At 46.8% G+C, this 26,081-nt stretch overlaps 1 protein-coding gene across 3 annotated transcripts in view; it reads left to right on the plus strand.

The window, feature by feature from the left end:
* The window catches only part of IP3K1 (inositol-trisphosphate 3-kinase-like protein), a 198,116-nt gene that overhangs the window by 89,065 nt on the left and 82,970 nt on the right, over positions 1–26,081 (plus strand). Inside the window, exon 1 of one of the 3 annotated variants that reach the window (XM_069310551.1) lies at positions 17,591–17,735. The exons of the other annotated variants lie outside the window; for them this stretch is intronic. Within the exon in view, the coding sequence (XP_069166652.1) occupies positions 17,634–17,735 (102 nt within the window). The 5' untranslated portion in view covers positions 17,591–17,633. Of the gene's footprint in view, positions 1–17,590; positions 17,736–26,081 lie in introns of those variants that run through there. 3 annotated transcript variants of the gene reach the window in all.

Here is a 26,081-nt window from a genome sequence, read left to right on the forward strand (position 1 = left end):
TTGAGAATATTTACAATCCCCGCTCCACAAGTGCTTTCACACCGCCTCTGTCACCTCTATTAGAATACTGTAGAGCATTATACTACTAAAGAGGACTGGTAATGAGGGTTGTGGGAAGCATACAGCAATGCCTTAAGAATTTAGTCAGGCCGGGTCGAGCGCAGGAAATACGTCATTGACGCACAGCTCTAGCCTAACCTTCTAGGAGACGTGACCGCGACATACGCAGTGTGCTCACACCTACATCCGTGTGAACGCACGCACACACGCACACACAGTTGATTGACTTGACACACACACACACACACAGTTGAGTCCAGTTGATTGACGGTTGAGAGGCGGGACCAAAGAGCCAAAGCTCAACCTCCGCAAGCACAAATAGGTAAGCACACACACACACACACACACACACACACACACACACACACACACACACACACACACACACACATTTTTAAAAGTAGATATGATAGGGAAATAGGACAGGAGTCATTGCTCTAAACAACCGGCGACTAGTAAGGCAGGATCCAAGAGCCAAAGCTCGACCTCCGCAAGCACAAATAGGTGAGTACACTCCCACCTACCCCACAGGGGCACGGAGCGGCCATACCCAAGAGGTGCCCCAGACCCGAGACAGAAGACTACACCAGAGATATCCCAAGGAAATGCGTAAACATCTTGACCTGCTTGTTAATACGTCTGAGTCCTCACTCCTAACATCACAAGCTCACCTACATGTATTCGCTTGTGTATGCGTATCAGGGCGAGTATTAGCTCCTGGGCCCCCGTCGAATTTTTCCCTTTTTATAATCTTTTTAAGGAAATGTTCGTAGGTTTATCTATCTTCCTTTCTGGCTGCCTTGGGCTGGTGTTGTTATTATAGATTCAGCTACTCGGAACAGGTTCCAAGTAGCACGGGCTATGGTGAGCCCGTAACTTACCTGGCACAGGAGCAGGGCAAGTAGCACGGGCTATGGTGAGCCCGTAGTGGACTTACCTGGCACGGGAGTGGTGCCGTCTCTCCCGTCTCTAACTGGGCTGGTGACTGCTCCGTGACCTTATACTGGGAGGTCCTTGATGCCTGGTCACCTCACACTGCCCGAGCTGCTGCCTGTGGGATCCTTGGTGGTCCGGAAGGTAGGATATTGTAGCGACGCCACGGGCCCACCGTAGAGTATAGCTGTCACTCACCGTCTTCCCTTCTTCATGCCCAGCTGCTGAGCCTAGCAGAGGCCTAGTTGCTGAGTCTAGCTAAGACCCAGCTGCTGAGCCTAGCAGAGGCCTAGTTGCTGGGCCTAGCTAAGACCCAGCTGCTGGGCCTAGCCAAGACCCAGCTGCTGGGCCTAGCTAAGACCCAGCTGCTGGGCCTAGCCAAGACCCAGCTGCTGGGCCTAGCTAAGACCCAGCTGCTGGGCCTAGCTAAGACATGTCTTCCAAACCTGGCCATAAAGTTTGTTAGTTGCACTGTCATTGAGATTTTTAATGCACAGAGAAATCCCATTATCGTGATATATCAGCGAGGAAATGATTTAGATCTAGGAACACCCAGCGCATAGGTTCGAATCCTCATGACAGCTCATGTGATTTTCTCAAGATTTGGAATTATATTTGACGTGAAAACACTAAATGATTATATGTATGTTGGCTGCCGATCGAGAGAGAGAGAGAGAGAGAGAGAGAGAGAGAGAGAGAGAGAGAGAGAGAGCTAGCTACACTACCTCTGGTTCAGCGAGTGAGGACCCTTTGCCATGGTGAAGAGAACAACTGGTATTGGAGGGAACCGTGTCAAGCCCCGCGTACAGAGCGTCTTCTGTCTTCCATATGGGATTTCTTATTTGAGATCTTGCTCTATATTATACATTCACGACTTTTTATTAATATGGAAAGCAGTGAAAGGCTGTATGTATGTACATCTTTTAAGCTCCACAGGGATGCCGGACACGAATGACATATTGTGTGTCCGTGACAAAGCCTTGGTGATGCTGCCAGTTCCATGGTCTAGGTGGAAGGGGTAATGGGGGAGAGGTCGGAGGGATGAGTATAGTGAGGTGTGGGCGACCCAGAGCACCCACCCATCACTACACTATCAACACAGGAATCACACATGCATTGCTTAAACCCCCCATCCCTTCCGCAGGGCCGTGAAGGCCGCCTGTGACGTATTTCCACTTTCTCAAAAATCAAACAAAGCCCCCACTGTGACGGATTCAAATATAACCATATTCGCTCCAGCGAACACCCGCTCCAACGAATATCAAACACCCACTCCAGCGAACTCTCGCTCCAGTGAACCCTGAACACCCGCTCCAGCGAATACTAAACACCCGCTGCAGCGAACAGTAAACACCCTCTCTGGCAAACATCCGCTCCAGCGAACACCAAACACCCGCTCCAGCGAACACCCAACACCCCGCCTGTTCTTAAAATAGAACATCAACGTCAGCACAAGGAATTTTGATAACACTTGATGAATGTCACTTTACATGGATTATGAGTGTAAGTATTTTGATTACACAATTTTGGGTGTTAATAGTTTGATGACATCAGCACTCTGCTGGTGATTGTTGCCGTCCTGCTTGTTCATAGTTTAGTGATTGTTGGATGTGGCAGGTAACATACGGTAATTGTTGTGGTTCTCGTGTTTGACGCAGCTGGGCAGTTGACGTGACGCAGCTGGGCAGTTGACGTGACGCAGCTGGACCACCACCACACGAGGCTGACACCGGACCTCAGTGGTGCACTATCTATCAACTTCTCCGGCATATTGTTCGTAGCAGATACACAAGAAAGCTTTGTCGTTGAGGAGTGAGGCACGAAGGTTAGCAAACGCGTCAAGTGCGGCTGTTGTGGGAGGGAAAGTGCAGGGTGTTGCCTACAAAAAGTGGGCCTGGAGAGAAACTTCTATTTTGGCCTGTGTCTCTGGATACATATCTTGGTACTCCGCCCCAAGGCTGTAGATGGTCCCAGTGGCTCGCCTTGTGTGTGTGTGTGTGTGTGTGTGTGTGTGTGTGTGTGTGTACTCACCTAGTTGTGTTTGCGGGGGTTGAGCTCTTGCTCTTTGGTCCCGCCTCTCAACCGTCAATCAACAGGTGTACAGATTCCTGAGCCTATCGGGCTCTATCATATCTACACTTGAAACTGTGTATGGAGTCAGCCTCCACCACATCACTTCCTAATGCATTCCATTTGTCAACCACTATGACACTAAAAAAGTTCTTTCTGATATCTCTGTGGCTCATTTGGGCACTCAGTTTCCACCTGTGTCCCCTTGTGCGTGTTCCCCTTGTGTTAAATAGACTGTCTTTATCTACCCTATCAATTCCCTTCAGAATCTTGAATGCGGTGATGTCCCCCCCTAACTCTTCTGTCTTCTAGCGAAGTGAGGTTTAATTCTCGTAGTCTCTCCTCGTAGCTCATACCTCTCAGCTCGGGTACTAGTCTGGTGGCAAATCTTTGTCCAGTTTAGTCTTATCCTTGACTAGATATGGACTCCATGCTGGGGCTGCATACTCCAGGATTGGCCTGACATATGTGGTATACAAAGTTCTGAATGATTCTTTACACAAGTTTCTGAATGTCGTTCGTATGTTGGCCAGCCTGGCATATGCTGCTGATGTTATCCGCTTGATATGTGCTGCAGGAGACAGGTCTGGCGTGATATCAACCCCCAAGTCTTTTTCCTTCTCTGACTCCTGAAGAATTTCCTCTCCCAGATGATACTTTGTATCTGGCCTCCTGCTCCCTACACCTATCTTCATTACATTACATTTGGTTGGGTTAAACTCTAACAACCATTTGTTCGACCATTCCTTCAGCTTGTCTAGGTCTTCTTGACCTAGTGTGTGTGTGTGTGTACTCACCTAGTTGTGCTTGCGGGGGTTAAGCTCTGGCTCTTTAGTCCCGCCTCTCAACTGTCAATCAACAGGTGTACAGATTCCTGAGCCTATTGGGCTCTATCATATCTACACTTGAAGCTGTGTATGGAGTCAGCCTCCACCACATCACTGTGTGTGTGTGTGTGTGTGTGTGTGTGTGTGTGTGTGTGTGTGTGTGTGTGTGTGTGTGTGTGTGTGTGTGTGTGTGTGTGTGTTTTGGAGGACGGCCGTGACAACAAACAGGATTCGCTGATAGCTTATCTAGGCAGCGCAGTCTTAAAATACTTGAGCGTATCCTGTCGACATTCTCGGTCTCTACGCCGGCGTTCACACGTCTCTGTTGTGCAATCTCTGGGGGTCTGCGTTCTCTGGGGTCTGGGGTCTGCGTTCTCTGGAGTCTTGCGTTCTCTGGGGGTCTGCGTTCTCTGGGGTCTGCGTTCTCTGGAGTCTTGCGTTCTCTGGGGGTCTGCGTTCTCTGGGGGTCTGCGTTCTCTGGGGGTCTGCGTTCTCTGGGGGTCTGCGTTCTCTGGGGTCTGCGTTCTCTGGGGTCTGGGTTCTCTGGGGTCTGGGTTCACTGGGGACTGCGTTCTCTGGGGGTCTGCGTTCTCTGGAGTCTTGTGTTCTCTGGGATCTGCGTTCTCTGGGGGTCTGCGTTCTCTGGGGGTCTGCGTTCTCTGTGGGTCTGCGTTCTCTGGGGTCTTGTGTTCTCTGGGGGTCTGCGTTCTCTGGGGTCTGCGTATCGGTGTTATCCATTGGTGGGTTGGTCACTTGTGAACTAGCTATGATATCACTACAAATGTCTTGAAATGAAACTAAAGAACCTCACCTGAGTAGTCTCGATAACCATTCCTAGGCCTTATATACGCTATCTTAAGCCTAGAACATATATATATGTGTGCTCTGATAGGCCTAGGTAAATTAGGGGGGGGGAGGGGTTGGGTAGTTTGTGGTGCTCTCTACACTATTAATGGTACAGAAAGGGAAACGTTAATTGTTTAAAATAGTCCAATTTTGTATGTTCAATCACATAGTTGCTATATTGTACTATCATGTTGATGGTCGGGTTGAGGTGTACACGGTAGAGGCGGAGTCAGCGACGGTACACGTACAGAGGAAGAGACAGCGACGGTACACGTACAGAGGAAGAGACAGCGACGGTACACGTACAGAGGAAGAGACAGCGACGGTACACTACAGAGGAAGAGTCAGCGACGGTACACTACAGAGGAAGAGTCAGCGACGGTACACTACAGAGGAAGAGACAGCGACGGTACACGTACAGAGGAAGAGACAGCGACGGTACACGTACAGAGGAAGAGACAGCGACGGTGCACTACAGAGGAAGAGACAGCGACGGTACACGTACAGAGGAAGAGTCAGCGACGGTACACTACAGAGGAAGAGTCAGCGACGGTACACGTACAGAGGAAGAGACAGCGACGGTACACGTACAGAGGAAGAGACAGCGACGGTACACGTACAGAGGAAGAGACAGCGACGGTACACGTACAGAGGAAGAGACAGCGACGGTACACGTACAGAGGAAGAGACAGCGACGGTACACGTACAGAGTAAGAGACAGCGACGGTACACGTACAGAGGAAGAGACAGCGACGGTACACGTACAGAGGAAGAGACAGCGACGGTACACGTACAGAGGAAGAGACAGCGACGGTACACGTACAGAGGAAGAGACAGCGACGGTACACGTACCTGGGTGTACCGACGCTGTACCAGCAGCAGCAGCAGCAGCAGCAGCAGGAGGTGGTGGTACAGGGCGTGAGGACGTCAGAGCGACCATACAAAATGATGACCAGCGCCTGGCGGAAGCCAATCGCAGCAGGAGCTGACGCAGGCTGGCCAGCAGGGCCCGCTAAGCGCCCGCCAAGAGTGGGCCGAAGCCGGAGCAGTGAATGGCTTTGGAGGAGGCATTACGGGTCGTTAAGGAAGGATGATGGGCAGAGACCTGGTGACACCACAACCTTAAGGCGGATGTAATCCAACGTAGACCTCAAGGATGTACACACACATACACACACACACACACACACACACACACACACACACACACACACACACACACACACACACACACACACACACACACACACACACACACAGGCTGGCTGTGTGTGGAGGCTGACTCCATACACAGTTTCAAGTGTAGATATGATAGAGCCCAATAGGCTCAGGAATCTGTACACCTGTTGATTGACGGGTGAGAGGCGGGACCAAAGAGCCAGAGCTCAACCCCCGCAAGCACAACTAAGTGAGTACACACACACACACACACACACACACACACACACACACACACACACACACACACACACACACACACACACACACACACACACACACTGGAGTTCTGGTGATCGTACCTGCTCAAGTGATCACAAGTGATCACAGCTGCTCAAGTGATCACAGCTGCTCAAGTGATCACAGGGGGCCCAGTGCGTCACCTCACCACGGCGCTCAAGTGCGTACATGCGTAGTGTAGAGGCCTGAGGTGGGGCGACCCGGGAGGTGCCGGGGAGGGGTGGGGGGGGGAGGGAAATTGCTATAAACAACCTCATATTGTGCTTCGGAGCTCGTAAACTCCTTAATAGATGTAAACAAAGCAGCCACGAGTGTGAGGAATGATATACAGGTTTCGCAAAGTGATTGCCTAAATGCTCGAGGAACCCTAGGGGAAGTAGGGATGGTGAAGAGACTGGGCCGCAGGCGGAAGGTGATCCCAGGAACCACCACCAGGTCCCCACAAAATAGGTCAGTACCAACACCCAACAACATTGCTCTTTATCTCCAACCAAAAAACAAACAGTTTTGTCATTTTTCCGGTCTGTGTCTTGAGTATAACACAGCCTGTGGCTCGCGGATATACACACACACCCAGAGGTGTGTGTATACCTCCCCCCCCGCCTGCCTCTCGGTGGATATACTCTGGCTAGTTTAGATTTGAAGGAACTGCGTTCAGGACATGTATTGTTGTGAGTTGGTTAGGTTAGGTTAGGTTAGGTCAGGTCAGCAGTTGAGGTGAGTTTAGTAATCCTTCAGAGGTTGGTCTATAAAGTCTGACTACAAATCTATCTACAAACGTAGATAGATTCGGGGTGTACCCTCTCAGGGGTGAGAGGGTACACCCCGGGGGTGTTGTGGTGGGGTATACTCAGGGGTGAGAGGGTATACCCCGGGGGTGTTGTGGTGGGGTATACTCAGGGGTGAGAGGGTATACCCCGGGGGTGTTGTGGTGGGATATACTCAGAGGTGAGAGGGTATACCCCGGGGAGTGTTGTGGTGGGGTATATTCTCAGGGGTGAGAGGGTACACCCCGGGGGTGTTGTGGTGGGGGTATACTCAGGGGTGAGAGGGTACACCCCTGGGGGTGTTGTGGTGGGGTATACTCAGGGGTGAGAGGGTACACCCCTGGGGGTGTTGTGGTGGGGTATACTCAGAGGTGAGAGGGTATACCCCGGGGAGTGTTGTGGTGGGGTATATTCTCAGGGGTGAGAGGGTACACCCCGGGGGTGTTGTGGTGGGGGTATACTCAGGGGTGAGAGGGTACACCCTTGGGGGTGTTGTGGTGGGGTATACTCAGGGGTGAGAGGGTACACCCCTGGGGGTGTTGTGGTGGGGTATACTCAGAGGTGAGAGGGTATACCCAGGTAAACAAAGACTGGTCTTCCTGCTTCTATAACCTTGTTGTGCTCGGGTAAAAAACGCCACCTGGTGACTATAGCATGTGATCTACTTAATGTTGTTGTTTACCCTGTCGCCTCCTCCCTCCTTTATCACTGATCTTCTTTCATTCTCAGCTTGTTCCTTCTCTTCCTTCCTTCTATCCCTTCTTGCAATTCCTCCTTCCATGCTCACCCACCCCCTGTTCCCCACGGGAGACGTCTCCCGTCACGCAGGGTGCAGTCGCACCTCCGCAGATCTCCAATATCAGCTCTTGATACTGGTAATGGCTCAAAAGGGCCACCACTTACGGGCTATTCATGCCCGTGCCACCTTTTGGGTGGCTTAATCTTCATCAATCAATCAACACTCCGCATATACAACACCGCTCCTGTGCCAGGTAAGTCCACTACGGGCTCACCATAGCCCGTGCTACTTGCTCCGCTCCTGTGCCAGGAAAGTTACGGGCTCACCATAGCCCGTGCTACTTGCTCCGCTCCTGTGCCAGGAAAGTTACGGGCTCACCATAGCCCGTGCTACTTGCAACTTGTTCCGAGTAGCTGAATCTATAACAACAACGTAACACCCTGACATCCTATTTTCATAGAGACAAAGATGGTCAAGCGTGAAATATTGGTTGTGTTGTCCCAAGAGTTTCTGTGACAGTAAACAAAAATTCAGATATTTTTTTTGTGTATGATCATACATTATAGTTTCGTTGCTTCCTAATAATATATTTTCTGAAAGAAGGGGGGAAATTGGGATGAAGCTGGGGAAGGGGGGGGGGGGGGGTCACCAGAATAATTATATGCCAAAGTGGCACCCCGCTGGAATGTTAAAAAAAATATATATATATATATATATATATATATATATATATATATATATATATATACATATATATATATATATATATATATATATATATATATATATATATGCGAACAAGCCTGAATGGTCCCCAGGACAATATGCAACTGAATATATATATATATATATATATATATATATATATATATATATATATATATATATATATATATATATATATATATATATATATATGTAACTCTTTTTTGTAACAAAGTTCAAGTAAGTATATATGTGTACATACAAAAGAATGGGGGTGGTAGGAGAAGATAATATTAGTGTTCAGTGAGAAACCACAAGGTCTCCTCTGAATACTTTTTATTTTCTTCTCCGAGGCTATGGGTCCCCACATTGGCACCAGAGGTGGTACCCTCACAAACTTTATATATATATATATATATATATATATATATATATATATATATATATATATATATATATATATATATAATACCTAAACACCTAACCTAACCTATGCTAATATATTATAATATTAATTTATATTTGAGAAAATTCCCGTTTGACTGAACATCATGTAAAAGTTTATGAATGCGTGTGTGGGGTCGACCGCTGGATGGAATGGACTTTGAGTCGAGGACGGGTTGAATAATACACAACAAGAAGATCCGAAGCAGCCATGGCAAGTCTTCCCGTGAGCAACTATCAGCCTACAACGACGGTTCGCGCTAACAACTTGATGGCTCATTATTCGCCAGTATTTTCCTTGTGGAATCTACGCACTTGATGAGAAGTTATGCGACGTTAGATGGTCGGTAACGCAGGTGAGCTATGACCACGACACACACTCACACACTCACACACACACTCACACATGGGTGAGTGTGTCGTGAGTAATGTGGTGGAGGCAGACTCCATACACAGTTTCACATGTAAATATGACAAGAGCCTAATAACCTCAGGAACCTGTACACCAGTTGATTGACGGTCGAGAGCCGGGACCAAAGAGCCGAAGCTTAACTCTTCCCCCCCCCCCCCCCAGCAAGCACAACTAGGTGAAAAGGTGAACACGTACATCATAAAGAATCTTCGCCCTCAATTGTACAATGATCACTTCACTATTTTTAGCCTGTCTTGTACGTAAGAGGAAGGGAGAGATTTGAGACGCCAGTTTCGCCTTCCTGGATCTGGTTCGGTGCTTTCTGGCTTGGTCCGGTACGCACCGGAGGCCAGAAACCTGTGAGTGTTCTCTGTGGACGTCTCAAGGGACCTAGAGAAGACGGTGTGGGTGTGGGAGCCGAGCTGCAGGAGGGGTCGGCCGAGCGGACAGCACGCTGGACTTGTGATCCTGTGGTCCTGGGTTCGATCCCAGGCGCCGGCGAGAAACAATGGGTAGAGTTTCTTTCATCCTATGCCCCTGTTACCTAGCAGTAAAATAGGTACCTGGGTGTTAGTCAGCTGTCACAGGCTGCTTCCTGGGGGGTGAAGGCCTGGTCGAGGACTAGATTAAGTGTAGCGTACCTCTAGTATTGGTGTGGTCCCACCCAATGCGTTGCAATTCATACGGATTCGACCAATCCGTTAAAAAAGGGTCCGTCTAATTACCACAAGCTACCACAAACTACACAAACTTCAGAAAGCTTCCTGGCAATACGTTAGTAATGAATAAATATGATATATTAAGTTAGGCTGACCTAACCTAACCTAACCTAACCTATCCTAACCTATCCTAACCTAACCTAACCTAACCTAACCTAACCTAACTTAACCAAACCTAACCTAACCGAAGCTTGGATCGTCGACTTGATTTGGCGTCACCAGCTTTTTATTTTCGTCTAATTTCTTTATAAAAAGATACTTTTTCAGATTGAAATTATGTTTTTTCGTGTTGTACATTCAGCACCAACATTATAATGAGTAAATATATCATATTTATTCATTACTAACGTATTGCCAGGAAGCTTTCTGAAGTTTGTGTAGTTTGTGGTAGCTTGTGGTAATTAGACGGACCGGTTAAAAAATACGACGGATTAGTACACACTGAAACAACGTAATATGGACGTTTTATTCCCATCGGTTCGTACGTTTCCTGAGAAGGTTAAACAGTTTTTTGTTTTTACGGAATGGGAGTTTGTGGGAAGGGGTTGGGTCTGGCACTGCTGTTCCTATTATAGGTCACATTATGCTCCTATTATAGGTCCTTGTGGGACAGATTAGACCCTGGTGGCCGGGCCTGGGGCTGGTCCAGGGATGCCTGATTGGGCTACAAGTAGCGAATTGGGCTTCTTTTCAGAGCCCCGCCCTCCCAAATTTTTTATTTCGCTACTTGCGACTTTTTGGGCTACTTTAAAAACAAGTTGGGCTATTAATGTTAAGAAACTCAATGATGATTTTTATGCTTTTTATAATATGTGTACAAATCACAGCCGCGTCCAACAGCTTGATTGAATAGACCACTTACCGCAGGAGGCCAGGTCAGAGACCGACCCCCTGGGGACGTTGATCCTAGGAACTTCCCAAAGAAAAAGTAACCACAAGGCAAGATAATCCTCCCCAGGGGCTATATAGACTTCCCAACCTTAATTGTCAATAATACTTCATCCCGGGTACTGTCTATGCTAAGTGACCTCCCACTGTTGCCTACTGTAAATAGTAGATCTTTAGGTCTTTAGGTCTTAAAGATCTTTAAATCTTTAGGTGTTTCCAAGAATCAGATGACTGTCGTTAGAGCGGATTAGCATACAGTGAACTTGGCAGCTTCATCTGTGCTTGCATTGTTAGTGTGGCTCTGACCTCCAGAAGGATAGTTCGACACAAGTTACCGTATATAGAAAAGAAGTTGCCGCTGTTACTTTTAGAATTTGCTTAAGTGTTAAGATAAAGAAGTGTAAAGTGGAGAAGTGGTCTACATACCAGGAAGTGTTTCAGATGTCCTGGCTTAAGGATCCCGTGTTTGGAAAGTGGTTGGCTGAAGTGACAGAAGATGGAAATAAGGCATATTGTAAAGTGTGTAGAACTGAGATAAGAGCTCATAGAAGTGGTTTAATGAAACACAGTGAAACATTAAAACACAGACAAAATATATCGGAGGTAAGTCATCAGCAGATGAGCATCAAGTCTGTTCTATTCAAAAAAGGAAGATAAACTTACTCAATTTGAATGTCGTTACAAGAGTTGTTACATTCTTGTACAGCCACTAGTACGCGTAGCGTTTCGGGCAAGTCCTTAATCCTATGGTCCCTGGAATACGATCCCCTGCCGCGAAGAATCGTTTTTTCATCCAAGTACACATTTTACTGTTGAGTTAAACAGAGGCTACAGTTAAGGAATTGCGCCCAGTAAATCCTCCCCGGCCAGGATACGAACCCATGACATAGCGCTCGCGGAACGCCAGGCGAGTGTCTTACCACTACACCACGGAGACTCGTCTGTCTTGTATGTACTGTCGCTATCTAGAAATCTAACATTATGTTTGTAACTCATCTTGTATGTATGTACTTTTACCTGAATAAACATTTGATTTAATTTTTGACTAAACAAAAAATTGGGCTGCTACTGGCAAATTCGCTACTTTTTGACCATCAGCTCGCTACTTTTAGCAATTTGGATCTGGCAACCCTGGGGCTGGCCAATCTGCCCACTCTGTCCTCTTAAAAAGTACGTCGCTTTTGGCCGTTTGCCCGTATGGCCGAATTTGGACGTAATTTGAAAATGAAAAAAAAATGAAAATAAATTTTCATTTTTCAGGAAATTCTCATAAAGTTTCAAAACGTTATGAAAAACGTGAATTTAAAATGTCCTCTCATAACCTCTGCGCGTACGCCGGACGACTCAAACAGAAAACGGAACAGAACGTCACTTTTGTGAGTCGATTTCATTTCAAATTACGTCCAAATTTGGCCATAGTGCCGCGCATACCAGCGAAAAGTGACGTTATTTTTAAGAGGACGGGTTGCACCTGCCAGTGGTGGGGCTGGGCTTTGTTTCACCCCCCTCCCTCTAGTTATATATTGGTGGCAGGGATAATATCATGGGTGATGGTGTTGTGGATTGTGTTGATGGGGGGGGGGGGGGGTGATGTTACTGGTAGTGGTATTGGTGGGTGTGATGGTGGTAGGGGATTGTTGTTGGGGGTTAGTGGTGGTGGTGGTGAGGAGCAGATGAGGAAGGCGGCGGCGGGTATTGACATAGAGTATTGTGAGGGGTGAGAAGTGTGAGGAGGACGAAGAGTTTGGTGGTGGTCTCTTGGGGGGGAGGGAGGGAATGGATGCCCCAGGAGAAGGAAGGGGGGAGTCTATCCCTCTCCCCCCCCCCCCCTCTCCCAGACGCTAAAATTGGCTCGTCACGGCAGAGGATTAACTCACTCTGCAAGTTTTTCTATGTTTCAGTGTTCTTGTCGTGGTGTTATTTGTGGGTGGTGACGCAACCGCTCTGGGTAATGGCGGGGTGTTGCCGGAAGTTGGCGGGGGTTGCTGGGGGTTACCGGGGGTTGGCGGGTGTTGGCGGGGGTTTTGGCGGGTGTTGCCATGGTGACGGTGGGCGGAGAACGGTCGCTGATGAGAGAGATATTGTGGGGTATCTGGTATCCCCAGGTGTGTGCTCGCTTACCTCAGGCTGGTGACCCTTCACCTCTCTCTCTCTCTCTCTCTCTCTCTCTCTCTCTCTCTCTCTCTCTCTCTCTCTCTCTCTCTCTCTCTCTCTCTCTCTCTCTCTCTCTCTCTCTCTCTCTCTCTCTCTCTCTCTCTCTCATACACACACACATAAAATGGCCACATTATACAAGAGTAACGTTACACATAATAGCGTGATGAATCAAATGAACAAATCCACAAGGGCCGTGACGAGCATTCGAACCTACGTCCCAGAGCATCCCAGACGCTGCCTTAATCGACTGAGCTACGACATGGTAAAAAGGTAAGGGGAGGAAGGTAGATCTCTGCTAGCTAACAGGAGTCTCAAGTAGTCTACCCCTGTACCCACCTGTCAAAACCAAACTAAACAGTATTATTATTACCATCTTTATTGACAAAATGAATTACAATTTTGCCTGATCTGAGGATTTCAATTCAGTCTTATTAAAGTGAGGATAATGTTGGTATTCACTGTCACGCAGGACAGAGGGTCATACACCAGACAATAGGTCTAAACGATCACATATATATATATATATATCATGTTACAATCACCAGTTCAGTGATACAATCACCAATTCAGTGATACAATTACAATCGAGTGTGATAGACGGGTGTGAGAAGACACCTGACCTGACGCCGTCGACTGGATGAGTGACTGTCTTGTCTGTCATCAGTTGAGACAGACAGAGATGATGCGGAGGGTCAACCAGCCATCAGATCACCCTGAGTGCGGCCATCAGTCACTTACCTGTACACGTCTAGACCATCAGTGAGACAGACAGAGATGATGCGGAGGGTCAACCAGCCATCAGATCACCCTGAGTGCGGCCATCAGTCACTTACCTGTACACGTCTAGACCATCAGTGAGACAGACAGAGATGATGCGGAGGGTCAACCAGCCATCAGATCACCCTGAGTGCGGCCATCAGTCACTTACCTGTACACGTCTAGACCATCAGTGATCACGTGTTCGTGACAACAGTCATCAATTAACACTTAAAAAAGCCGGTATCTACCGTTTTTTTTAAGTGCTGGTGTTGTTACAGGAGCCTGACCGACCGGAGCCGGTCGGCCGAGCGGACAGCACGCTGGATATGTGAACCTGTGGTCCTGGGTTCGATCCCAGGCGCCGGCGAGAAACAATGGGCACAGTTTCTTTCACCCTATGCCCCTGTTACCTAGCAGTAAAATAGGTACCTGGGTGTTAGTCAACTGTCACAGGCTGCTTCCTGGGGGTGGAGGCCTGGTCGAGGACCGGGCCGCGGGGACACTAAAGCCCCGAAATCATCTCAAGATAACCTCAAGAAGCCTCGCGTTTTGTATTTTGTATTTGATGTTTGTACTCAATGCTGTTAGGAAAAGAGCATTGGGTCATTTTCTGAGAACATTTCGAACCTGTAGGGCCTTGTAGCCTAACTACTTCCTGGGCAAAGCTTTTAGAATTGATTGATTGATGAAGATTAAGCCAGCCAAAAGGTGGCACGTGCATGAATAGCCCGTAAGTGGTAGCCCTTTTGGGCCATTACCAGTATCAAGAGCTGATACTGGAGATCTGTGGAGGTGCGACTGCACCCTGCGTGACAGGAGATGTCTCCCGTGGAGCAAATGGACCGGCTTTTAGGAGTTGCCGAAGTCAATTTCTACCAGACTGAGCCGACCAGGCGGCAGCAGGAGAAGGAGGAGGTCGTGGTGGCTTTCAGGAACAGGAAGCCACCTAAACCAGGAAGCCACCTAAACCAGGAAGCTTAGAACACCTAATTTCTCTCCTAAGCCAAGAACAGGAAGCTACATCTATACATCAGCCACCACCTAACTTCTAAGGAAGTTAGAAGACATTACCTATGACTTCTAACATGGACCCCGCCGCTAACAATGTAGATACAACAAAAACTAAATTGATTTTCAGTTACCTCAATGAATTTAGTAATAAATTAGCCTACGTTTATGAGAAAAAAAAGAGGTGCTGATGAGGGGGCGCGAGTGTCTGCAAGATTGCTTTGCAAAGATTGCAGTAGGACTTCCAACGGCCAGACAGACAGACATTACTGGAGGCCAAGACCGTCAGATACAGTCAACAAACCACTACAAAGACGTAAGAGTGATCATTAAAAAAATTATTGGGATGATTCTTGTGTCATGTGTCCTCAATATTACAGGCGGCAAAGGGGGTAAACAAAAATACAATCTGCTTTTATAAATAGTTCTCCAATGTTGAATCTCTCGTGAGGACCGCGGTTATCCCAGAGTGGGTGAGTGACTGAGTGAGTAACAGGTGTCAAGATCCAGCTCCCCCCACCTCTTGGGGGGGGGGGGGAGCTGGATCTTTATCCATCAATCTTTATCCATCAATCTTTATCCATTATCTGTTGAAGACCGTCCCGGCCTGGCACCCAAGTATACAGTCTACATGTCTTGCGTTTCCTAAATATATTTGTGGGTTATTATTGCATATATATATATATATATATATATATATATATATATATATATATATATATATATATATATATATATATATATATATATATATATATATATATATATGTGTGTGTGTGTGTGTGTATCACGAAAGTAAACACGTGATTAAAAATGTGACAATGTCAGACCACGGAGGAAAAATGAAAAAGGAAATTCCTGTTTCATTTTTCCTCCGTGGCCTGACATTGTCATATATATATATATATATATATATATATATATATATATTATATATATATATATATATATATATATATATATATATATATATATATATATATATATATATATATATATATATATATGCGCCCTACTACACTTTATTCTTGTAAAGTGCAGTACATAGGGTTCCTTATATATATTCTACTTCTTAACACAACTTCTTCAAGTTTTCGAGGACTAGAGTGGTGCGGGCGGATACACATAGAATACCTTTAAAAACGAGACATGCTTTGAGACAGGTGTTAGGGCCCCAATATTCTACCGTAGTTTAGATTGTTTCCAGTAGAGAGATCAGGCCGGTGTAGGCGAGAGAGTAGAGTAGAGTGCTCACTGGCCTCTACGCTTGCTGTGAGTACACACTGACTCTGAATACAGTCAATACAGTGATTACTGTACCTTGGTCCCCCCCGAGGTACAGTACCTGCCTCAAGCAGGTACTGCCTGCCTCACCTGTACCTGCCTGCCTCAAGCTCATTGGATAACATGTTGGCTTTTACTGTCAAGTTCCTCGCTTTGAACTATCTTAAATCAGCGTCGTTTAGAGACACTTGTTAACGAAGAGAGCCAAAATCAGCGGTGATGAAAGGGGATTACGGACCATCCGGCTGATACCCGGCTGCGGAGCCGGTCGGCCGAGCGGACAGCATGCTGGACTTGTGATCCTGTGGTCCTGGGTTCGATCCCAGGCGCCGGCGAGAAACAATGGGCAGAGTTTCTTTCACCCTATGCCCCTGTTACCTAGCAGTGAAATAGGTACCTGGGTGTTAGTCAGCTGTCACGGGCTGCTTCCTGGGGGTGGAGGCCTGGTCGAGGACCGGGCCGCGGGGACACTAAAAAGCCCCGAAATCGTCTCAAGATAACCTCAAGATAAGATAACCACGACGACCGGGCCGCGGGGACACTAAAAAGCCCCGAAATTATCTCAAGATAACCTCAAGATACCCGGAGCGGCAAGAGGTGTGAAAACGAGTGAAGACTGCACGTAGTCTCCGTGTCCTGCTCGACTTGTCTTGGCCATGATTTATGTTCAGGAGCCTCAATTGGCCAGAATGTGAGGATGACGAGTTGGTGAGTGAGTGGTGAGTGGACCGTTCTTGTGGCGCCTCGCTCCCCCAAGCCTCCGGTGTGACGCACTCGGTAATACCTCCCACAGTTTTCCTCGTGCATGGAGGTAAACCATTCCCTTTATCTTATGGAACTGTTGGGCGATGATTATTGGCGCAGTTTAAGACGGTAAGTGTTGCTGTAGGTAAACAAATCCACAAGGGCCGTGACGAGGATTCGAACCTGCGTCCGGGAGCATCCCAGACACACTGCCTTTATCGACTGAAATTGTGTGATGCTGTAGGTATTTGTGGTGAAGGAGAGAGTGCTTGGGAAGGGAGGTTACTCCTTCAAGGACGACTCCTCTCTCCTCATACTTAGCAACAGTTTATTCACTTCTTCGCTCGAACCAACGACCCGAAGACCATGATGGCGCTCACCCTCCGCGGGCGCGTTTAAACTATAATAACACGATGACGCTACACGAGAGAGACTTTTTTTTTGAGATATATACAAGAGTTGTTACATTCTTGTACAGCCACTAGTCCGCGTAGCGATTCGGGCAAGTCCTTAATCCTATGGTCCCTGGAATACGATCCCCGCCGCGAAGAATCGTTTTTTCATCCAAGTACACATTTTACTGTTGCGTTAAACAGAGGCTACAGTTAAGGAATTGCGCCCAGTAAATCCTCCCCGGCCAGGATACGAACCCATGACATAGCGCTCGCGGAACGCCAGGCGAGTGTCTTACCACTACACCACGGAGACACTTTTAACGCGGGAGGCGCCAGCCAGGCTTGACCTGGTTCAATGAAAGGTAACTGCTGAAGATTTTGGTCGAGACTGTGATTGCTTTGGCTTAGCGCTGGCAGTATGGCAGTGTTGGAGGACATGTTAGGATGGTGCTTGTGCGTGGGCGTGGAGGAGGACCTGCAGGCACGAGGGCCACCCAACACCAACAGCGTGGTGAATCAGGTAGGTTCTCTCTCAGAGTAGCTCAGCTCTGGTTAGCTCGCTGTTTATCTTAGTATTTCAAAGTGTGTTTTTCGACGATAAGAAATATAAGGGTGATAGTGCTACAGTGGGTTTCTTAAGAGCCTCTTCATAACCTCACACGGGCTCGCCATAGCCCGTGCTACTTGGAACTTTGTTCCAGGTAGCGAATCTTTAACAACACCCTGTTGCTACAGTGTTGAACAAAATGTGTCATGGCTAAAATGATCATTTCGGGGTCTTCCTTGGCTATGTGTTCATACGGCATGTTACCTACATGTTGCTGGAGGATTTATATGTGTGTCCACATGTGGCGACAGTGTGTACACGAGGGTCCTGTAGCGCAGCTATATTCTACGTCCTCGACTCAGCGTCGAAGGACCCGATTTCAAGTCAGAAACGATTGGGCACGTTACCTGTTTTTTTTTCACCTGGTGCCTCTGTCCTCCTAGCAGTATATAGGTACCCGGAAGTGAGTCAATTGTTGTGTGGCCTACATCCCGGTCAAGGTCAATAAGGGGGGGGTGTGAAGAGGGGGGGGGGGTTGGTCGTCGATAAGCCAAAATACAGGCTTCCTGTCCCGGACAATGGGAATTATACGTCAATAGACGTATAATTCTGACTGATGTTGTCACCACGTGCTTGTCAGTATATGGTAGACTTGATCACACTATCAGATTACCAAACCAATTTCGTATTTACTGCTATTGTCGATTCCGGGAGCCGGTCGGCCGAGCGGACAGCACGCAGGACTTCTGATCCTGTGGTCCCGGGTTCGATCCCAGGCGCCGATGAGAAACAATGAGCAGAGTTTCTTTCACCCTATGTCCCTGTTACCTAGCAGTAAAATAGGTACCTGGGTGTTAGTCAGCTGTCACGGGCTGCTTCCTGGGGGTGGAGGCCTGGTCGAGGACCGGGCCGCGGGGACACTAAAAAGCCCCGAAATCATCTTAGGATAATCTCCCTATCCACGGTTAGGTTAGGGTTTTATTAGATTAGGGTAGGTTAAGGTTTAGTTACGTTAGGTTTAAAACTGTATTATTCTCAAACATGTGAGATATTTCATTAAACACTGTTCAATTCACAAAGAGTAATCAATACACAGGTTCTGAAAAACTGTCAAGAGTATCCCCTACGAATTTGAGAATAAAGAAAACGTATGTTTCAGGTCTTTTCACAGAAAACGAGTTTTCTGTACACTTTTCATAACTTAAACTCAGGATTTATAATGCAATACAGTTATAACTTGAGAATATTCTCTGTTTAGGACGGAGATCGATTCCCGGTATACCAGTCGACTATTATTAGAACCATAACGTGCTTTCAGACCATCAGGAATATCCTATTGGTCCGAGAGGGCGGTTGATGTCCCGATCTAATGACTTCACCTGAAGACTTCACCTGAAGACTTCACCTGAAGTCATTAACAAATGTTACCAAGAGCAGTTACCTTTCTGACATTTGCCTGACCTCTCAGGAGTGTCCAAGGGTACCACCCCTCTCGTGGAGGCAGAGGGGGTGAGGGGGTTATCTTGAGGTTATCTTGAGTTGATTTCGGGGCTTTAGTGTCCCCGCGGCCCGGTCCTTGACCAGGCCTCCACCCCCAGGAAGCAGCCCGTGACAGCTGACTAACACCCAGGTACCTATTTACTGCTAGGTAACAGGGGCATTCAGGGTGAAAGAAACTTTGCCCATTTGTTTCTGCCTCGTGCGGGAATCGAACCCGCGCCACAGAATTACGAGTCCTGCGCGCTATCCACCAGGCTACGAGGCCCCCCGTAGCCTGGGAATGGCTACGGGGGGGGGGAGGGAGGGAATGAGAAGTTTTTTTTTATTATTATTATTTTCTACCACAGACGTGGCCACACATTTACAATGCTAACCAGCATATATACATTTTCTTCTGTCCTCCATGGACAGGGTTAAAGATGTGGTTAAACATATAGTTCAAAGGGTTTATTGAACACTCAACCACAGAAGGTGATTCGGTGCTTTTAAAATGCTAAGTTAACCTACATACGTAAATACATCATGAGAAGTGCCAGTGAGATATGTGGAAGTGCCAAGGAGGGAGGAGGGGGGGGGGATGGGGTAGGGGGGATCCCGCCAAACACACACACCGAAACTACGACGTTGGTACAACGTTCGAACAAGTTTTAACACCTCCTAACCAGTTATAACAACCAATATAGCAAGTTGTAACAACGTTCTAATACGTCATAAACACGTTAAGCCAAGATGTAACAACTTTATTACACGTTGTAACAACGTTCCAATACGTCATAAACACGTTAAGCCAAGATGTAACAACTTTATTACAAGTTGTAACAACGTTCCAATACGTCATAAACACGTTAAGCCAAGATGTAACAACTTTATTACAAGTTGTAACAACGTTCTAATACGTCATAAACACGTTAAGCCAAGATGTAACAACTTTATTACAAGTTGTAACAACGTTCCAATACGTCATAAACACGTTAAGCCAAGATGTAACAACTTTATTACAAGTTGTAACAAGCGGAAAATAGAGAGAGTTTCGGTTTGTGTTTCCAGGGATGATGTGTGTGTCAGAGGTACACATTATTATCTCGTCCATCAGTAGTCTTGAGTGAGGGGACTCCCATTCCTGAGGATTACGACAGCCAAGGATTGAGTTGGTATACTGTCTCCTGGGGGGTAAACCGGTTGGCCTTTACTGTCTCCTGGGGGGTAAACCGGTTGGCCTTTAATGTCTCCTGGGGGGTAAACCGGTTGGCCTTTACTGTCTCCTGGGGGGTAAACCGGGTCAGCTGTCACGGGCTGCTTCCTAGGGGTGGAGGCCTGGTCGAGGACCGGGCCGCGGGGACACTAAAGCCCCGAAATCGTCTCAAGATAACCTCAAGATAACGGTGGATACCTCGATTAATGGGTAGTTACACACATAGAGCAACGATGTAAGTACTCGTTAACAAGAGTGTATTAAGGGGTCGTTGAACTGTTGTTCTGATGGGGCGAGTCACTGCTTTACTGCCTGAGAAGTGTGAGGTGTAGAGCCGTCAGAGGTTAAGGGTATTATAAGTGAGTGTCCTCTACTGTTTCCCAGTGTGTGTGTACTCACCTAGTTGTACTTACCTATACTGTGTGTGTGTGTGTGTGTGTGTGTGTAGTCACCTAGTTGTACTCACCTATACTGTGTGTGTGTGTGTGTGTGTGTACTCACCTAGTTGTACTCACCTATACTGTGTGTGTGTGTGTGTGTGTGTGTGTGTACTCACCTAGTTGTACTCACCTATACTGTGTGTGTGTGTGTGTGTGTGTGTGTGTGTGTGTGTGTGTGTGTGTGTGTGTGTGTGTGTAGTCACCTAGTTGTACTCACCTATACTGTGTGTGTGTGTGTGTGTGTGTACTCACCTAGTTGTACTCACCTATACTGTGTGTGTGTGTGTGTGTGTGTGTGTGTGTGTGTGTGTGTGTGTGTGTGTGTGTGTGTGTGTGTGTACTCACCTAGTTGTACTCACCTATACTGTGTGTGTGTGTGTGTGTGTGTGTGTGTGTGTGTGTGTGTGTGTGTGTGTGTGTGTGTGTGTACTCACCTAGTTGTACTCACCTATACTGTGTGTGTGTGTAATTACCTAAGTGTAATTACCTAAGTGTAGTTACAGGATGAGAGCTACGCTCGTGGTGTCCCGTCTTCCCAGCACTCTTTGTCATATAACGCTTTGAAACTACTGACGGTCTTGGCCTCCACCACCTTCTCACTTAACTTGTTCCAACCGTCTACCACTCTATTTGCGAAGGTGAATTTTCTTATATTTCTTCGGCATCTGTGTTTAGCTAGTTTAAATCTATGACCTCTTGTTCTTGAAGTGCCAGGTCTCAGGAATCCTTCCCTGTCGATTTTATCAATTCCTGTTACTATTTTGTACGTAGTGATCATATCACCTCTTTTTCTTCTGTCTTCTAGTTTTGGCATGTTTAATGCTTCCAACCTCTCCTCGTAGCTCTTGCCCTTCAGTTCTGGGAGCCACTTCGTAGCATGTCTTTGCACCTTTTCCAGTTTGTTGTGCTTCTTAAGATATGGGCACCACACAACAACTGCATATTCTAGCTTTGGCCTAACAAAAGTCATGAACAATTTCTTTAGTATATCGCCATCCATGTATTTAAATGCAAGTGTGTGTGTGTGTGTGTGTGTGTGTGTGTGTGTGTGTGTGTGTGTGTGTGTGTGTGTGTGTGTGTGTGTGTGTGTGTGTAGTCACCTAGTTGTACTCACCTATACTGTGTGTGTGTGTTTACTAGTTGTGTTTACTAGTTGTGTTTTTGCGGGGGTTGAGCTTTGCTCTTTCGGCCCGCCTCTCAACTGTCAATCAACTGTTTACTAACTACTATTTTTTTTTCCACACCACACACACACACCCCAGGAAGCAGCCCGTGACAGCTGACTAACTCCCAGGTACCTATTTACTGCTAGGTAACAGCGGCACTTAGGGTGAAAGAAACTTTGCCCATTTGTTGCTGCCTCGTGCGGGAATCGAACCCGCGCCACAGAATTACGAGTCCTGCGCGCTATCCACCAGGCTACGAGGCCCCTACGAGGATGTGTGTGTGTGTGTGTGTGTGTGTGTGTGTGTGTGTGTGTGTGTGTGTGTGTGTGTGTGTGTGTGTGTGTGTAGTCACCTAATTGTGCTTGCGGGGGTTGAGCTCTGGCTCTTTGGTCCCGCCTCTCAACTGTGGGCTCTTATCATATCTACACTTGAAACTGTGTATGGAGTCAGCCTCCACCACATCACTTCCTAATGAGTGTGTGTGTGTGTATGCCTGTGTGTGTGTGTATGCCTGTGTGTGTGTGTATGCCTGTGTGTGTGTGTATGTGTGTGTGTGTGTGTGTGTGTGTGTGTGTGAAGCACACAATAGAGTCCCTAGTATTATAAACTCCCCGTTGGTCCTAACCATGTAGCGAGCACTCTGATACAAGTGACAATACAATCCTTCACAATCACGTCAATTCATCGTCCAGGATTCATAACTGTGTCCAAACTGTCGAGGATTTATATACCCCAAGACCGTCGTGGCTCCCCCCCAAAAAGGTCATTGTTTAGTGCGTCACTGGTATGGTTCTTGTCTAGAAAGTCGGTGCCGAATGTTGCTAAGACATTACCAGCAACAGCAGCTGTACACACAGACCAAGAACAGCAGAAGCAACAGCAAAAAACAGTGACTCTCCAGGATCAGGAAGATTATGAGGCAGTCTCTGTAATCTCTTTATTTGCCTCATTCTCTCTCTCTCTCTCTCTCTCTCTCTCTCTCTCTCTCTCTCTCTCTCTCTCTCGAGCCAGTCATCTTAGTAGACAACTGTCTTAATTGTCAGTCTTAAGTGTTCCAGTTGGTGTTGTTGTCACGTGACACTGTCAGTTATATATATATATATATATATATATATATATATATATATATATATATATATATATATATATATATATATAGTCATTTCCTCCACCTTCTGTTATTTCCTCGTGTACACACACACACACACACACACACACACACACACACACACACACACACACACACACACACACACACACACACACACACACACACACACACACACACACACACAGGTTCCATAACACCTCACGCCTCACTGGTTCATCTCAGCCACACTGGTGCCGGTCTCCGTATAGACGAGTCTTGTCCCTTTGCATCTCTTTGAGTGTGTGTGGTGGTGGCGACCCCATGGAAGGGATAGATGGAGAGGCAGCTTGGTTGATACCTGCTTGATGGGATTCTGGGAGTTCTTCTACTCCCCAAGCCCAGCCCGAGGCCAGGCTTGACTTGTGAGAGTTTGGTCCACCAGGCCGTTGCTTGGAGCGGCCCGCAAACCCGAAGGTCTCGAGTCGACCTTCCCAACACACACACTCGAGATTATTCAAGGCAATGACTGGAGGTCCACCTTCAGAGGTCAAGTGTGAGGCATGACAGATCTCTCAAGCGCCAAGTGCCTGCCGGAGACTTCTGATCAGTAAAGAGGTGTGTGTCTCCACATGTCTGCCGCCCACAACAGGCAACTTCCCTGGAAACACAAACCGAAACTGTCTCTATTTTCCGCTTGTTACAACTTGTAATAAAGTTGTTACATCTTGGCTTAACGTGTTTATGACGTATTAGAACGTTGTTACAACTTGCTATATTGGTTGTTATAACTGGTTAGGAGGTGTTAAAACTTGTTCGAACGTTGTACCAACGTCGTAGTTTCGGTGTGTGTTTGGAAGGTCGCTCCACAGGTTTCGGAGACCTGCAGTATAGCTGGAGGAGGTTCGGGGAATTGTTTACAATTCGGGGGAATTCTGGGAATTTACAATTTACAAATGTTTACATTTGGACCCCGAGGGGCGAGTTTATTGGGGGCAGCGGCACTCATCCTGTGAGTGGACATACCGTCATAGCAAATCCTATGGTTGAGAGGTCTACTCCCCCCCTCAAGAGCTAGTCATAACTTGATCTAAAAGGCTGTGGCTTCTAGCGGCCCGTTGGCCAATACATTCATTATAACCCGGAAGGACGGTCGGGCACATCCTGCACCAATGTGTCTTAATTATTTCTGGAACAATTAGAGTGCTACAGGAAACGGCAAACCAAGCGGGATAGCGGATAATCCTGTTATCACAGGCTTATAATCCTCTGATTATCATCCTTGATCACAGGATAATCCTGTTATCACAGGCTTGTAATCCTCTGATTATCATCCTTGATCACAGGATAATCCTGTTAAGTAATCCTGCCTGGCACTCGCCCTTCTCTCAATCCACTTGTGTTGACCCATTAAACCCGTTCCCCGCCCTAACTACCACATCCACCAATTACGCTCTCAGCCAATTACTAAATCAGTGATGAATGGTAATAGGGGAGTATAGGACGCGAGGCGCTATTCATCCTTCAGAGAGCGCTAATCATCGCAGTTACATCGTGAGCGATGAAAATAACTAAGTTGGATAAGCAGGATATCCAGCTTGTTAAGTATAACTAAACTGGATATATATATCCAGCTAGTTAAGTATAACTAAGCTGCGATATATTTAACTAAGCAATGACTAGTTACGAAGTTTTACACTAACGGTGTAAAGTGGGTGCTTCACTTCAAGGCTTCACTTCAAGGCTTCACTTCAAGGCTTCACTTCAAGGCTTCACTTCAAGGCTTCACTTCAAGGCAGTACTTCAAGGCTTCACTTCAAGGCAGCACTTCAAGGCTTCACTTCAAGGCAGCACTTCAAGGCTTCACTTCAAGGCTTCGCTTCAAGGCTTCACTTCAAGGCTTCACTTCAAGGCTTCACTTCAAGGCTTCACTTCAAGGCTTCACTTCAAGACTTCACTTCAAGACTTCACTTCAAGGCTTCACTTCAAGGCTTCACTTCAAGGCTTCACTTCAAGGCTTCACTTCAAGGCTTCACTTCAAGGCTTCACTTCAAGACTTCACTTCAAGGCTTCACTTCAAGACTTCACTTCAAGGCTTCACTTCAAGGCTTCACTTCAAGGCTTTACTTCAAGGCTTCACTTCAAGACTTCACTTCAAGGCTTCACTTCAAGACTTCACTTCAAGGCTTCACTTCAAGGCTTCACTTCAAGACTTCACTTCAAGGCTTAACTTCAAGACTTCACTTCAAGGCTTCACTTCAAGACTTCACTTCAAGGCTTCACTTCAAGGCTTCACTTCAAGACTTCACTTCAAGACTTCACTTCAAGGCTTCACTTCAAGGCTTCACTTCAAGGCTTCACTTCAAGGCTTCACTTCAAGACTTCACTTCAAGACTTCACTTCAAGGCTTCACTTCAAGGCTTCACTTCAAGACTTCACTTGAAGGCTTCACTTCAAGACTTCACTTCAAGACTTCACTTCAAGGCTTCACTTCAAGGCTTCACTTCAAGACTTCACTTCAAGACTTCACTTCAAGGCTTCACTTCAAGACTTCACTTCAAGGCTTCACTTCAAGACTTCACTTCAAGGCTTCACTTCAAGGCTTCACTTCAAGGCTTCACTTCAAGACTTCACTTCAAGACTTCACTTCAAGGCTTCACTTCAAGGCTTCACTTCAAGGCTTCACTTCAAGACTTCACTTCAAGACTTCACTTCAAGACCCTGAACCCACATAGAAGCAGCAAGAGAAAATATGGGCCAATAGGCCTTCTGTAGTTACTTTCATTCTTATGTTCTCATATGCAATTCATTCCCCTTTGATTTGTCACCTCAGCCAAAAACATTAGTGTCATATCACCTCATCCAAAACGAATATAAGCATGAAATGATGTGTAAACATGTCTTTTGAAAATGTGATTAGTCCTTGCGAAACGC

The sequence above is a fragment of the Procambarus clarkii genome, chromosome 67 (genome assembly GCF_040958095.1).
Source record: "Procambarus clarkii isolate CNS0578487 chromosome 67, FALCON_Pclarkii_2.0, whole genome shotgun sequence".
In the NCBI taxonomy this organism is placed as follows: Eukaryota; Metazoa; Arthropoda; class Malacostraca; order Decapoda; family Cambaridae; genus Procambarus; species Procambarus clarkii.